The sequence below is a fragment of the Camelus dromedarius genome, chromosome 14 (assembly GCF_036321535.1).
Source record: "Camelus dromedarius isolate mCamDro1 chromosome 14, mCamDro1.pat, whole genome shotgun sequence".
NCBI lineage: Eukaryota > Metazoa > Chordata > Mammalia > Artiodactyla > Camelidae > Camelus > Camelus dromedarius.
Genome location: NC_087449.1, coordinates 53,585,943 through 53,601,021, shown reverse-complemented (window position 1 = coordinate 53,601,021; position 15,079 = coordinate 53,585,943). Strand labels below are relative to the sequence as shown.

At 42.0% G+C, this 15,079-nt stretch overlaps 1 protein-coding gene across 1 annotated transcript in view; it reads right to left on the bottom strand.

The window, feature by feature from the left end:
• Positions 1-1,137: 1,137 nt before the first annotated feature.
• LOC105100720 (RH-like protein) overlaps positions 1,138-15,079 on the bottom strand; it is a 32,615-nt gene continuing 18,673 nt past the window's right edge. Inside the window, exons 8-10 of the mRNA XM_064493912.1 lie at positions 8,912-8,991; positions 5,814-5,887; positions 1,138-1,287 (exon numbers count right to left, since the gene is read on the bottom strand). Coding sequence (XP_064349982.1) covers positions 1,261-1,287; positions 5,814-5,887; positions 8,912-8,991 — 181 coding nt within the window. The 3' untranslated portion in view covers positions 1,138-1,260. The remainder of the gene's footprint in view (positions 1,288-5,813; positions 5,888-8,911; positions 8,992-15,079) is intronic.

The following is a 15,079-nucleotide window of genomic DNA, read 5'->3' as shown; positions in this document are numbered from 1 at the left end:
CATGACACTGGTCTTCACCCAAGTGACTAATTCTTTTGTTGTTGGCTTGAAGACAAGTTGGATTCTATGTTTCATTATATAACCACTAAGCTCAAAATAGACCAACAAGGTCAGTTACAATTACAAGCATTAACTACTGGGAATTCTTACAGTCTGTTCCTCTCTGGAACTCTGTTATCCCTCAGGCTCCCCACTTTGGCAAAAGGGGATTTCTTTTTTTTTTTTAATGAACCAGCTAACTATGGGATCCATGTTCTTTAGAACTACAGCTTGAAATGTTTTCTCTCATAAAACTTGCTATAATTAGCTGTTCATTAAACACAAAATACCTCTCAGATGACTTAAATTGTGGTACATCTTTCTGTGTCGGCCGTAGTTTTCTCCCAGCGTATATTTCTCCCTGGCTCTGAATATTGTCTGGTCATCAGCTGCTCAAGAGAACGACCGTGTGGCTGTCATCTCACAGCAGATCAGTCACGGTGAGTTTTTAGATACATAGGATGTGAGACTTGGAGGCGATCTTAGGGGTTGAAGTCCACCTTCTCCGTCCACCTTCTCTTTTTACAGATAAGGGAATCCAGATCATGGAAATTTGAATGATTTCTTCAAAGTCATAGACTATTTTTTTTTAAGAGACTTTATTTAATGGAGGTGCTGGGGATTGAACACAGGACCTCATGCATGCTAAGCACACACTCTACCACTGAGCTGTACCCTCCCCCCACCAAACTAGTTTTTAAATCTTGAGGCAGTATGTCTCCACCGTTGACCCCGAATGTCTTCCCCACAGTTAAATTCAAGATGTGCTCAGGGAATAAGAACTACTTCATAAAACCACTGGAATGAAAGCATAATGTCTGCAAGGACTAAATATAAGTGAGTTCTTAATTTTTCCCAATTTTATGTCACCTGCTCTGCTGATGTAAACAAGTTAACCAGGTAACATACTGTATTAAGTACAAGAAAGAATCTAAGAATTGTCAATACAGGTGAACCAAAACCTTAATTATGTGTCTGCACCCAAGAAAATGTTCATAGCATCGTCTTTAAGGAAATCAAACAATTATTTAAAATTATTATAAAATTGTCACTTAAGTTTTTAGTCTTTTATTTTTAATATCAAATCTATCTCTGTCCATGTTTCACTGTACATAAGGAGACTTTGCTTAACAAGTATTTGTCACACACACAAAAAATGGGCAACAGTGAGAAAAGTTGTCTTGTTCTCAAACAGGCCTTGTTTTTTCTTGGATGCTTTGCTTAATATCCAGCAGCCAAATACGGAGACTGTAAAAGTAAAGCAAACATTTTTATTACAGATGAACCGTTATACTCTTAAAATTGTACACACATTGATTCTGGCTTGATCACTTGAAACTTATGTTGCCTAAAATGTTGTTTCATCACAAAGACCTTAAAAGTTCTTTTATAAACTCTGAATTGGAAGATCTCTTAGATGGATGGATCATTGATAATCACCTGGCTTTGGTTTGAACACCTCCAGTGACAAGAAACTCACAACTATATGAAGTAGTTCATTCCATTTTGCAGACAGTTCAGATTGTTAGCAGTTCATACACATCACCCACTGGACCTAGTTAAGTTCTTTGGAGAAGCCTAGAAAGAAATATTTTCCTTCCTTTACATGACAGTCTTTTAAGTGTTTGAAGATTGTTCTTAGGTCTCCTTTGGGTCTTCTCTTCTGCAAACTAAATGAATAGCTCCCCATTTCTGTGGTTGTACCATCTCACACCCTGCCACACAGCATCACAGCATGCGGAGTAGCTCTGGATCACAGAATTCTAGCACTGGAAATCAGAGCAGCCAGCATTTATGGGGTGTTCCCTGTGGATCAGTGTGCTAACATTTCACACATGTTATCTCCTTTAAATCCTTACAACAACCTAGTGAGATATTATTATCTCCATTTCGGAGATGAGGAGACTGAAGCTCTGGGAGATCATAGAACTAGAGGTGGTAGAGCCCAGATCAGTCTGACTCCAGGATGGCAAATGTGGTCTCATTTTACCAATGAAGAAACTGAACCCTCCTCTGCCCCCCAGAAGTGACTTGCCTGAGGGCACCAGCCCGTGGTGGGTGAACTAGGACTCAATTTAGAGCTGCCTCCCAGACAAGCCTCTTTTCACTGGGCCTCTCCAAGAGAGAAGGACTCAACAGGCCCCTGATCTGTTTTCCTGCTTTGGTTTAAAAACCATCTCTCCTCATTTTGGTTGAATGAGCATTTGTTGGACACTTTCTGTGTGTCTAGAACATTTACTTTAAATCAGAAGCAGGGGTGACAAGACTATGCTGTTTTGCATAAAACAGCAAGAGGAACTCAACATATTTTGTCATGTTTTTGTGTCAAAACAGTAGTATTTATATTTCTTGGCAATACAGTAATTTAAAAAAAAATAATAACCTGCGAATACTTGTTCAGAAAGCAATAGAGGACCTTGAGTATACTGGCATCATTTCAGAATCCATCCCACATGCGTAATCCCATCATGCTCCTCGCCCCTAAAACATTCATTTTATGGCACCATTTCCCCCCTTAAACCTTGGGAACCAGTTGCCTGAAGGATGATGCAAGAGGCTCTGCCCACCGTTCATCCTCTTCACCTCGCCCTGAGCCAGCTGCTTCATGCTTCTCCTGTTCTTGCTCATAGTCCTCCCCTTTCTTGGCATGTCTTTCACTTCCTGTCACTTAACCAAATCCAGTACAACTCCAAGTTCCATTCTCCCTGACCTCCCCAAATCATGACTTCTCCCTCTTCCAATTCTTCTAGCAGCTACTGGCAGGATTACCTTTCTAGTACTTAATAGCTAACGCTGTGCACAGATGAAGATCCAGTGCAGGTGACTAGAGCCCTAGTTTCTTTGTTCATACCCCCACACAATACTCAGAACAGGGGCTTGTGCACAGGAGACTGGCAAAAAAAGTTCCTTTCTTCAGAAAGGTGAGCTGTGGAATTAATTTTAGTGTGTGGATGTTAGTGGGTCCTTGTGCCTTGGAAAGCATGAAGTAAAATCCATGGTTTATTAAATTGAAATTAAAAGTTGAAAGACTTTATTCCCTTAGTGAAGGCAGAAGATATATGAAAATTTGGTTATAAATCAGATTTTTGTAAATCAGCATCTGGATTAGGATCATTTACCAGAAGATAAAGGATTAGTATATGCAGCACCTTAACACCTAGAACTATATTTTATTTAGGTTCGTCTTTCCAGCTCTTCATACGATGCCTGTCACATATTAGATATTATATTATGGAATTAATTAGTGAATATATAAGTATATCTTAATAGACTCATCCAAGGATGAGATGGGTGCCCTTGGGGAGTGCTGAGTGCCCCCATCCCAGGAAGTGCTCAGCATGGTCTGGCACTAAAAGAATGTCCCTTCCAACCTCCAGCAGTCTGGTTCTATAGCATACAAAAAGGGCATTCAATAATGTTTAAGATGTCTTTCGGGATAGTTTACAAAAAAAAAAAAATCACCCCCGGATTTATCAGCTTTGGAAGTTTGTATTCTTGCCTCTTTAATGGATATTTGGCTTTTCAAATGCAAGCTCTAAGTGTTTTACTGCTGAATAAATGGTTCTACTCAACTGTAAAAAAATAAATTGAAGATTAGGGGAGAAATAAACAATCTCCAGTAGCTTCCCACAACACATACACACAGGCCATCTTTGGAGCCAAAGAGACGCCAATTCAAATTCCTCCTGTTCCATTTACTAGCTCTGTCATTTTGGACAAGTTACTCTTCATCTTCTGATCAGGATACTTACTCTTATGCAGGGTTTTGGGGAGGATACAGTCAGGTAACATTGAAAAGCATCCAGCACAAAACCGGGAACAGTAGGCTTGGAATACCCAATAGCTGTTAGACTGGCAAATTCCTCCATGGTTGTCTCAACCCTTAGTAATAAACTTTCACATTCATGTGCTTTTTACAGAATGTAGTAACAGACATCATTACTTCATTTGATCTTCAAAATAACCCAGTGAGGTAGATTAAAGTTTACTATTCTTTACTAGCAAGAAAGGTCAAGGGACCCTACATCACACCTTGCAGAATAGGGACTAGAATCAAGGTCTTCTTGTTCCAGGCACACACTCAGTCCATGTCACCTGCTGCTGCAGGGGCTAGTGTTAGGTGGGGTTCCTCAGAGTTCCTTCATTTATTCAGCAAGTATTTACTGCAACTCAAATAATTGAGCTGGATATTTGTCCTATTTGTAGTCTCTCTGGTTAATTAGCAGAGTGCTTGGTGTATGATAGTTGCTCAGTAAATACTTGTGAAATGAATGGATGGATTAAACCAGTTTTCTGAGTCCTTTCACTAGATTACCCTGCTTCTGCTAACGGGGCAGGGACACTTGCAGGGGACTGGGAGAGACTGGCTGTGGGGAGAAGCGGGTGCAATGTGAGGCAGATTACGTGAGGCGGCATGGATGACTCCCAGGATAATTACGCTGAGTGAAAAAAGCCAGACGAAGAGTGCATGCCATGCGGTTCCAATTATATAAAACTACAGAAAATGTAAGCTAATCCATAGGAAAGAAAGCAGGTCAGTGGTTGCCTGGGGATGGAACTGGGTGGAGTCAGGAGGGAGCAGTTTCAAAGAGGCAGGAGGAACTGTTTGGTGGTGATTGATATAATCTTACCTTGATTGGGGTCATGTTTTCCATAGGTGTATAAGTGTGTTTAAATATATCAAATTGTATACTTTAAATACGTGCAGTTCACTGTCAAGTATACCTCCAGAAAGCTGTTTCAAGACGAAGACAAGGAAGAGGAGGAGAGAGAGCACAGAGATGAAGGAAAAGGGGCAGAGGCAGGTTTCCTCTATAGAGTCCCTCTGTTTCACCCCTACAGACACAAAAACCAAGGCCCCTAGTAAGGCTGGTTCTCTGGCCCTTTAGTGGTCAGTGTCTTGGTCTGCTGGATGGAGAAGGATTGGCCTGGGATTCAGAAGGCCTGCTTCCTGGTCTTGTCTCTGCCACTCATGAAGGTATAATGGTGGTATCAGCCTGCCCTCTGTCGACCCCCAATTCCCATTTATAGCTTGGCAGTACCAGTCCCTGCTTGCTCAGCCAACCTCAGCATCAGTTGGAAGATTACCTAAGGTGACAGCCATCTGAGTGCTTTGTGAACCATGATGTAGGTCAAAGGGAGGAAGACAGTGGGGTCTCAGGGCATGAGCTTTGACCTTCCTTCTAGCCCAGGCATGACAACAAACACTGCAATGTCACAGACTCTCAGCAGCCACTGAGTAGTTTGAGCTTTATGTCCCTTGACTAAATGTCCCCAGACCCCGATTCTGCAAGTTTTCTCATGTCCACCAGCTATAATTTATTCAGCTCTGCCACTCACTCCCTGTCAGAACTTGGACAGTCATGGCTCCACTCAGGTCCATCAAGTGAGGAGACTGGATTCGCTGACCCTGCGGTCCTTCTACCCCCTGCACTGCAGGCTTCTATCAATTTCACGTCAAATTATTTGCCTGTTTTGATGACTCCAGATGAGGAGGAGGCATGTGGCCAGTGACCGTTCCCGCATCCCTGACCATCAGTGATTTTGAGGCATCAGGGAAATGGGAACCTTTACTAACCCCCCACCTGCCACAAACACATACACGCACACACATGCACACACACACATACACCATGGATTTGCTTCTCTTCCAATACTTCATTTTCATTTGTTTTTACTTTACTCTCATAAACACCAAGTTAACATATATACTCAGGTATCTTTTTAAGTTCATTCACTCAAAACCTATGACATTAATAGGTGAAAAATCTTACCGTCCAGAAAGGTCGGCCATTAAAATAGTTAGCCACATAAGGTGGTTTCCATATTTTGAAGCTTAAGATAAAACCTGTTAAAATTCATAATTAAATGTTAAACAGTTACCTCAAAATTAATCCAAATGTCATACATCAACTATGCTATCTCAACAGAAATCCTTTTATCTTCCACAAGCAGGAGATAGACAAACTGAAGCACTGTCCTTCCTGGACCAGCTTAATTAACTCTATAGACATCTTTTAAAAGGAACTGGCAAGAGCAATTTCATCCAAAGGGTTTAGATTACACGGAGAGTCATGGATCTGACGCTTGCAGAGACAGAATAGAACCGCCCCACTTAAAAACCGGTCCATTTAAAACGCAAGAGCTACCATGGAGAGCAAGCGACTCAAATTAGGTGCCCCTTGTAGGTCCAACTTCACTGGCTCCAATAAAGTCCCAGTGACCTCAGCTCACAGTTCCGCTTGTTGGGAAAGTAGTTGAAACTTAACAACTTGCTTTTCTGCCTATTCCTTCCACCCATCCCGCCTCTGCTCCGAGAGCTGGGCCCCTACGCCTTCCCCCAGCTGCTCAAAATCTGCCGAATTTCCAGTACATAAACTAGGGCTTACCTTTCACGTGAAGCAGGGAAATGCCACTGATAGATTGATCTGTGTACTTTTAATGATGATCAGTCCCAATGAGTTAAACAGTAAGACTAACAAGAGTAGGCATGTGCTTTTTCATATTTTCCTCTTAGAATGCAGGACTTTTACTGATGTTGGCATGTAGAGTGCCGTCAGCACACCTCATTTAGCTACAATTACTCAGCAGTGATCTCCATCGCCTACAGACATTTTCCAGAGAGCTGAGGTTTACTCATCACTGATGAAAATCCATCTAAAATATATTATATTTTTTTGTCTTATGAGACCACGCTGAACACATTTGGACTTTTTCTTTTTTTTAATTAGAACTATTGCTAGGAACACGCATATATGAAATGCGCTGTATCCCACGGAGAAGGGCCACAGCTGCTGCGGGTTATTGGCCTCCTCTCCAGCGGCCCAGGCTTCTCATGTTCTTGTGTCTGGTTTTAAGAATTTCTTTTCTCCTGTTAGGCTCTCTGCTTTCATGTCTGACTTCTACCAGCCTGCCTTACCTCCAGAAACTTATCCATCTCTAATCTGCTGTTTCTAATCTGCCGTTTCTAATCATCCTGAACTGGGAAACCCCATAACCATGCTTGATAAGAGTGTTTCTTAAATTAAGTGCATATAGTCAAGCTCCACAGAAGAGGGTCTTTCGACAAGTAAAAGCTTGGCTTTAGGGGGTCAGTTGGGTGCCATCTTAGCTGCTTGGAGGCCTCTTTCCCCTTCTATTGTCCAAGTTCTTTTTAGTCACCGGTTCGCTCAGGTAGAAAGCAACATGTAAAAAGGAAAGCTCACTGGTCTCAACTCCTGAAGGAATGAGAGGAGTGTCTTTCCTCTATTCTCCTTCTTGACCTCAGTGACACGTAAGTAGCCCTCCCAGGTGCTTTACAAGACAGTGCAGATCAGTGTCACTTTGTCCACACCGGTGACAGTGATGAATGGTGGGAGAATCCAGGTATAGAATTTCCAGATAAAATAAAGGATGCTCAGTTAATATTGAATTCAAAAAATGAGTGCCCTGTACTTTCACTTGCTAAATCTAGCAACCCTACTCAGGGCTTCACTGCCGTCATGAGCAGAATGTAAGCTAATGGCAGGAGGTGTTTTTCTCATCTGCACTTAATTAGTCACCCCAGACTCTGTCAAAAGCTGAGGCCAATTGGTACATTAAACCAATTCTAGCCAATCTCACTCTCTAAAATTAGCCAGGTAACTCCAGAAAGTACCTTCATACATATTTTAGAGCTGAAAGGACGCCAAATGATTAGTTACCACAGTCCTTTCATTTTACGGAGAAGCCAGCCAATTCCCAGGGAGAGGGAAATGACATGCCCAAGGTTACACAACTCCCAAGTGTCTATTTACGCTATTTTGTCTCTTATTTGGAATTCACTTCCTGCTTAGGGACACAATATATGAGTCTAACCAGTGAAAGCTGTTTTCTTTTAGAGTAACAGTGAACAGATCTGGACAGAATGCCTATTTTCAGCTAGCGTATGAGTAAGACTGGCAAACTGGTATCTCCCCAAGATTCTTTGCTGCTCTGCCACATTACAGAAGCAAAAACATACTGCAGTCCTGTTTACACATCTCTAATGGCTTCCCATCTCTCAGAATGATCTGGCTCCTTGTTCACTGTCCTCAACCCCAGCCACTCTCCCCATCATTCCATCTACATCAGCTGCACTGACATCCTTGCTGTTCCCCAAACATGCAAAGCATGTTCCTACTTCAGTACCTTTGCACTTGCTGTCCCCCCTTCATGGAATGTTCTTCTCCCAAATAAATACATGGTATATCTCCCTCCTTCTTTGCATTCGAGTCCTTCTGTACAGGTCAACTTTCTCGATAGGTCTTCCCTTACCACCCTTCTAAAAGAGTGCCCCCCCACCCTCACAATGACTCTGTGTTCCCCTACCCTGATATATTTCTCTTCATAGCACTTATCACCATCTGACATAGTGTATATTTGTCTGTTTATTGTAAAAGCTCCCTTCCCAGCTAGAATGTCAACTCCATGAGGTCAGGGAATTTGGTTTGTTCACTGCTCTGTCCCTAGTGCCTAAGAACAGTGCCTAGCTCATAGCAGATATTGAAAAAATATTTGCTGAACAAAATAGTATTATAGGTGTCCTTAGGGAGTAAGAGGTAGGCTTTGTGGCATAAGGGTTTCCTTGGTCTTCTGTACAAAATTTGGTGAAATCTTCAGCCTTGGGCTCAAGAAGCTGCAATGTCACCACAGGTGACCTCTGAGTGCCTTTTCAATTATGAAGTTTTGTGTGTTTGTGCTCAGTTATTCTTTAATCAAGGTCTGAGCCCTTTGCTTCATTTGGCTGGAACTGAGGGAGTGGGTTCATGGGGAAGGGAATGGGCACATCCTCATCCAGCCATGGGGAAGGTGCCCTGTGGACCCGTGCCCTGCACCCTGGACAGCAGCAGAGGAAGGTTCGTCTCACACTGACCTGTCAGGAGACCAAATACCATGCCCATGATCACGGAGAAGCTGAGTGCCCCAAGGTTGGTGAGTACCTGGTAGCGGACCCTAGAAATGACAAAGCAGAGGTGGTCACTTTCGAGCATCAGGCTGCAGAGGTCACTGGGGACAAAAAGGACCATTTGCATCCATAGAGATGCTCTCAGGAAAGGCCATCAGGACAACAATTGTCCCCTCCACAGGTGGTACTTTTCCCTGTCATTTTCCCACAAAGCCATGCAGGCATGTAGGTGGGGAAGGAGGGATTTAAAGAAGTTCAAGGGGGAAGTTCAATAGCCAAATGGTAGAGTGTATGCTTGGCATGTACGAGGTTCTGGGTTCAATCCCTGGTATCTCCATTTTAACTAATTAATTAATTAATTAATTAATTAATTAAACAAACCCAATTAAAAAAAAAAACAGAAGTTCAAGTCTCAGTTCTTCACTGATATTGTGACCCTGGGCACTTAACCTCTCAGAGTCCTGAGTTTCTTCACTAAGCAATTAAAGACAAAGGTTTTATTTCTATCAGGGCAAAATAGAGTACAGCTTGGCTATCAGATCCATCTCCTCTGCCCACCCACTCCCTTGAACATATGTCCCTGTCCTCTCCTTTAAGGCAACCCCAGGGCTTCACTTTAAACTATTATGCAGCCCTTGGAAGACATCTGTTTCACCTTGCAGTAGGCAAGGATTTCTTTTTTTATGATTTTAAAAAGATTATTTGGGGGGGGGGGTAATCAGGTTTAGTTTTAGAGGAGGTACTGGGAACTGAACCCAGGACCTCATGCATGCTAAGCATGCACTCTACCACTTGAGCTATACCCTGCCTCCCAACAAAGATTTCTTAAACAGGACACAGAAGAGCTAAACATAGAGGGAGCAATGATAAATTGGACTAAATAAAAATTAAGAACTTCTGTTCATCAAAAGACATCATTAAGAAAGTGAAAAACAACCCACAAAATGGGAGAAGACATTTACAATACATTTATCTGACAAAGGGTCTATATCCAGCACATATAAAGTATTCCTACAAATCAGTAAGAAAAATAACACACAACAGAAAAATGGGCAAAAGAACTCGAACAGACATTTCACAAGAGAAGGTATTCAAATGCTAAAAAGCATATGAAAAATGCTCCACTTAATTAGTCATCAGGATAATTAAAATTAAAACAATAAGTTTGATATCTAAGTAGCTAAATTTTTTTTAAAGGAAATGATGGAGTGTTGGAGAACTCTCAGGTTCTACTGCACAAACCACAATGGAAAACGTAGTATCCACTAAAGTGGGTTGTATGAATACTGTACGATCCCACAGTTCCACTTCTAGGCATGTACTCAACAGAAGCACATTTATATGTTCAAAAAAAGAGTCCAAGAATGTGCTAGAATGTAATAGCTCCAAACCAGAAACAACCCAAACACTCAGTGATAATGGATAAATAAGTTGTGCTGTATTCACCCAATGGAAGCCTGTTCTGTGTTTTCTCAGATTTTGTATTTGTCCACTTGGCACTCATTTATTACAGGGCCAAACTAGTGGCCAAAGCTGTCTACCTCTCTCTCTCATAACTCAGCTTTCATGGGCATGCAAAACTCATATTACGAAGCCCCCAACCACATACTGTAACGTATGTGTTTTCACTCCCACTCAATAGGGGACATCCCTACTTTACTCTCCTGCCACCATAGTCCTAAAGGCATAGTGTTAGTTCCACTCTCTCTGCTGCCTGGTCCCTGCATGTGATAAACTTTCATGCCGTGCCTCTCACTTCCAGGGCAACTGTGAGGAACATTAAAGTTTCCTTTCAATGACATTGACCTCTCCATGTTGTCACTGAGTTGCCTTTATAAATTAAACCTAAGCACAATTAATTCAGTGCTGTCCCCCCATGAAAATGAACACTCTACAGAGATACTCAACAATATGGATGAACCTCACAGTTACAATGTTGAGTAAAACAAGCCAAGCACACAAGAGCAGACCTCTGGTAGGATTCCACGTATATAAAGGACAGAAGGAGGCAAAACTGATTGATGCTGTTAGAAGTCAGGTTAGTGGTCACCCTGGGACAGGACACAAAGGAGTTCCTGGTGCTGGTTACTGGGGCGTGTCAGAAGTCTTTGAGGGATACCCTTATGATATTTGCACTTTTCTGGATGTAGATTACACTACAGTAAAAAAGTTTTTCAAAAAGCCTGGCATAAAGGCTAAACCCAAATCGCTGACTGCCAACCTACAATTCACTCTACCCTCATGCCATAGTAATGCAGGGTGGGCTCTTCTGTGCCAGGCCCTTGGCTCCTTACATTACCATTGATTTTCCATGATCCTCACAACAGCTCTGTAAGTGAGTCCTTATTTCACAAATGGGAGGCTCAGGTTAGGGACATGAACCAAGGGTTCCAATGCCATGTGGCCTGGAATGCATAGCTCTTGGGATTTAAACTAGGTAGGACTGTCTACCCACAAAAGTGGCCAAATTTCAGCATTCGAGAATTACCTTCACAAATTTGGCCATATCAGCATTCCAGGGATACTATTTAAACATTTTTCTTTAAATAGACTTTTTTAAAAAATTGAAGTATAGTCAATTTACAATGTTGTGTTAGTTTCTGGTGTACAGCAAAGTGATTCAGATATATATATGTGTGTGTATTATTTTCCAGATTCTTTTCCATTATAGGTTAAGATATTGAATATGGTTGCCTATGCTATACAGTAGGACCTTCTTGTTTGTTTATTTTTTATACAGTAGTTTGTATCTGCTAATTCCAAACTCCTAATTTATCCCTCCCCAACCTTTTCCCTTTTGGTAACCATAATTCATTTCTATGTCTGTGAATCTATTTCTGGTTTATAAATAAGTTCATTTGTATCATTTTTTAAGGTTCCACAAATAAGTTACATCATACTGTATTTGTCTTTCTTTGATTTACTTGGTATGATAACCTTTAGATCCATCCATGTTGCTGAAGATGGCAGTATTTCATTATTTTTTATAGCTGAGTAGTGTTCCATTATATATATGTCCACATCTTCTTTATCCAATCATCTGTTGATAGACATTTAGGTTGCTTTCACATCTTGGCTATTGTAAACAGTGCTGCTATGAACATTGGGGTACATATATCTTTTCAAATTAGAGTTTTCTCCAGATATATGCCAAGGAGTGAGATTGCTAGATCATATAGTAACTCTATTTTTAGTTTTTAAGGAACTGTCATACTGTTATTCAAAGTGGCTGCACCAATTTTCATTCCCACCAACAGTGCAGAAGCATTCCCTTTTTCCACACCCTCCCCAGCATTTATTGTTTGTGGACTTTTTAATGATGGCCATTCTGACTGGTGTGAGGTGATATCTCATTGTAGTTTTGATTTGTATTTCTCTAACCATTAGCAATGTTGAGCATCTTTTCATATACCTTTTGCAATATGTATGTCTTCTTTGGAGAAATGCCTATTTAGATATTCTACTCACTTTTTGATTGGATTGTTTGGTTTTTTGCTACTGAGCTATATGAGCTGTTTATATATTTTGAAAATTAATCCCCTGTCAGTTGCATCACTTACAAATTTTTCTCCCATTCTGTAGGTTGTCTTTTCATTTTATTTATGGTTTCCTTTTCTATGCAAAAGCTTGTAAGTTTGATTGGGTCTTATTTGTTTATTTTTGCTTTTATTTCATTTGCCTTGGGAGACTGACCTAAGAAAACATTGCTACGATTTATGTGAGAGAATGTTTTGTCTATGTTCTCTTCTAGGGGTTTTATGGTGTCATGTCTTATGTTTAAGTCTTTAAGCCATTTTGAGTTTATTTTTGTGTATGGAGTGAGGGAGTGTTCTAACTTCACTGATTTACATGTGGCTGTCCAGCTTTCCCAACACCACTTATTGAAGAGACTCTCTCTTTTCCATTGTATATTCTTGTCTCTTTTGTTGAAGATTTGACCATAGGTGTGCAAACAGACTTTTTAAAAAACATTTAAATAAGTGTATTTAAAAGGAAACTTTGCATCACTAGCATAAATGGAAGAGAAATGAGAGGTCACTATAAAAAAGAGAGACAATGAAAACATTGCTAGAATCTCCCCCCAGATGCCGCAGCCTGGGCAAATCTCAGTCTGAGGTTTCCTCTGCTGTTGTTCAAACGGGAGGTCAGCAGCTATTGGAAGAGTGTGGAGACTCAGTACCAAATTGAGACTTTCTCCCTGAAGTAATCAAAGGATTGCTTGAGAATTGAAACAGCATCTGCACTGTGTGATTCAATGTTCTTGAAGTGTGTCTTCACACCACTTAAAATCCCACAATTTGTGAAAAACGCTCTGCCCAGGCTCCGAGCACAGCATCCAACCCATTCACTTCCTCTCACCTGAATAGGAAATCGGCAAGTATTGTTTGTGGAATGAATGAAAAGCCAGCTCACGTGCCCAAGACACAGAGCTAAGGAAAGCAGCTGATCCACACTTCCCAGGAAGCATTCTGCCCACCAGCTCGGTCCTTCCTCCATCTTTCCACTACATCCAGATGTCCCTCTTACAGAAGCAGCAGCGTTAGTGACCATCATAAAGAAAGGGGCCGTGTGTTGGGTGTTACTCCGTGCCAAGCACTGTCCTGAGCCCCTTAATTATTCTACGTTGCTGAATCTTCCCAGTGGCCCTGGAACATGGATCTTATTATCCTATTTTACAGATAGAAAACTGGCACTTAAATTTGAGGTTGAATACCATGCCTAAAGGCACACAACTGGTAAACGTGACCTTGGTCTGTTTGTCCCTGAAGCCTGTGCCCTTTACTTCAAGCCAACCAGAGGCTTCCCCAAGAGAGGTCATCACTGTCACTGTGCCCTTCCTCCTGCCTGGTTCCTGCAGAGGAGAGAGGACTACTTCTTGGTCCTCGGCTGTCTCCTGATGAGACTTGACTTGCAGAGGGGTGCTGGAGCCAGCTCACATAGACACACCAGCCGAGCGGTCTCATCTCTTCTCAACTCCATGTTCAGTGATGTCACCTTGATGGCTTGAAATTAGCCACAGTGAGAGTATCTGCACCGGTGAAATTAACAAATGCCGCAAGTCAGGATTTGTTTCCCTGGAGAGCCTTTAGGAGCACACTGTTGGTTGACTGTTTTGCTTTGTTTTGATTTTGGGGTTTTGTTTTTTGTGTTTGTTGTTGTTGTTGTTTGGATTTTTTGCTATAGGCCAATAGTTCTCAAACTTGAGTTGGCATGAGAATCACAAAGAAGACTGCTGGGCCCTGCCCCTCAATGTCTAATTGAGTGGGTCTGGGGTGAGGTAGGATTTGTATTTCTTACAAGTTCCCAGGTGATGCTGTTCCTGCTGAGAACTTCTGTTCTAGGAGATCCACAGAGTCACAGAATTTGAGGAATAGAAGGGTAGGTGGTCCAGAAGTTTCAGATTGGCAGCCCACAAGCAGAATTTGGCCCGCACAATGTTTCTAATGCTTTTGAATCTTTTGCCAGTGCTTGGGACAGTGCATGCATAATTTGAAAAGTCATCAGATCTGGCGACACTGATCCTGGGTCCCTGCATGGCATTCGTTGCCTGGCATCAAAGAGCAACCACCCATGGTTTCCTCCCCTCGCTGGTCTCATTTTTCACCTTACCTGCCTGGCCCCTATAGGCACCAGGGCATAAGACTCTGCTAGATCCACCCCTCATTCTACAAAGGGGGACCCAGGGACCCAGAGAGAGAGGAAAAGATTTGCCGAGAGTTGCACAGCTATTAAAACACTGGTAGACACATCCCTGGAGTCCGCTACTGAGATGCCTTACTTCACACAGACCATCCCCTCCCCACCCTCAAATGGGATTCCCCCTCACCCCATGCAACCTAGGGAGGTATGTCTCACCGCCCACAGATGATTCGTATAATTTGGAGCTATGGTTGTCTCTGTCGTTGGAGCTACAAGCGACCCAGCCCTCCGTGATTTCTGAGATGTCCCCAAACACTGTGAGCTCTCACCACCCACCGCAGGTGCTCACCACCTTCACAGCCAGGTTCCCGCCACGTGACCTCAGACAGGTAACTCCTCCCAAGTATTGTTTTTTTGAGGAAGTTAATAACACCTCAGAGGGTGGTTGTGAGGATTAGATGATATGATGCATGTAACGATTTTGGAATAATGCCT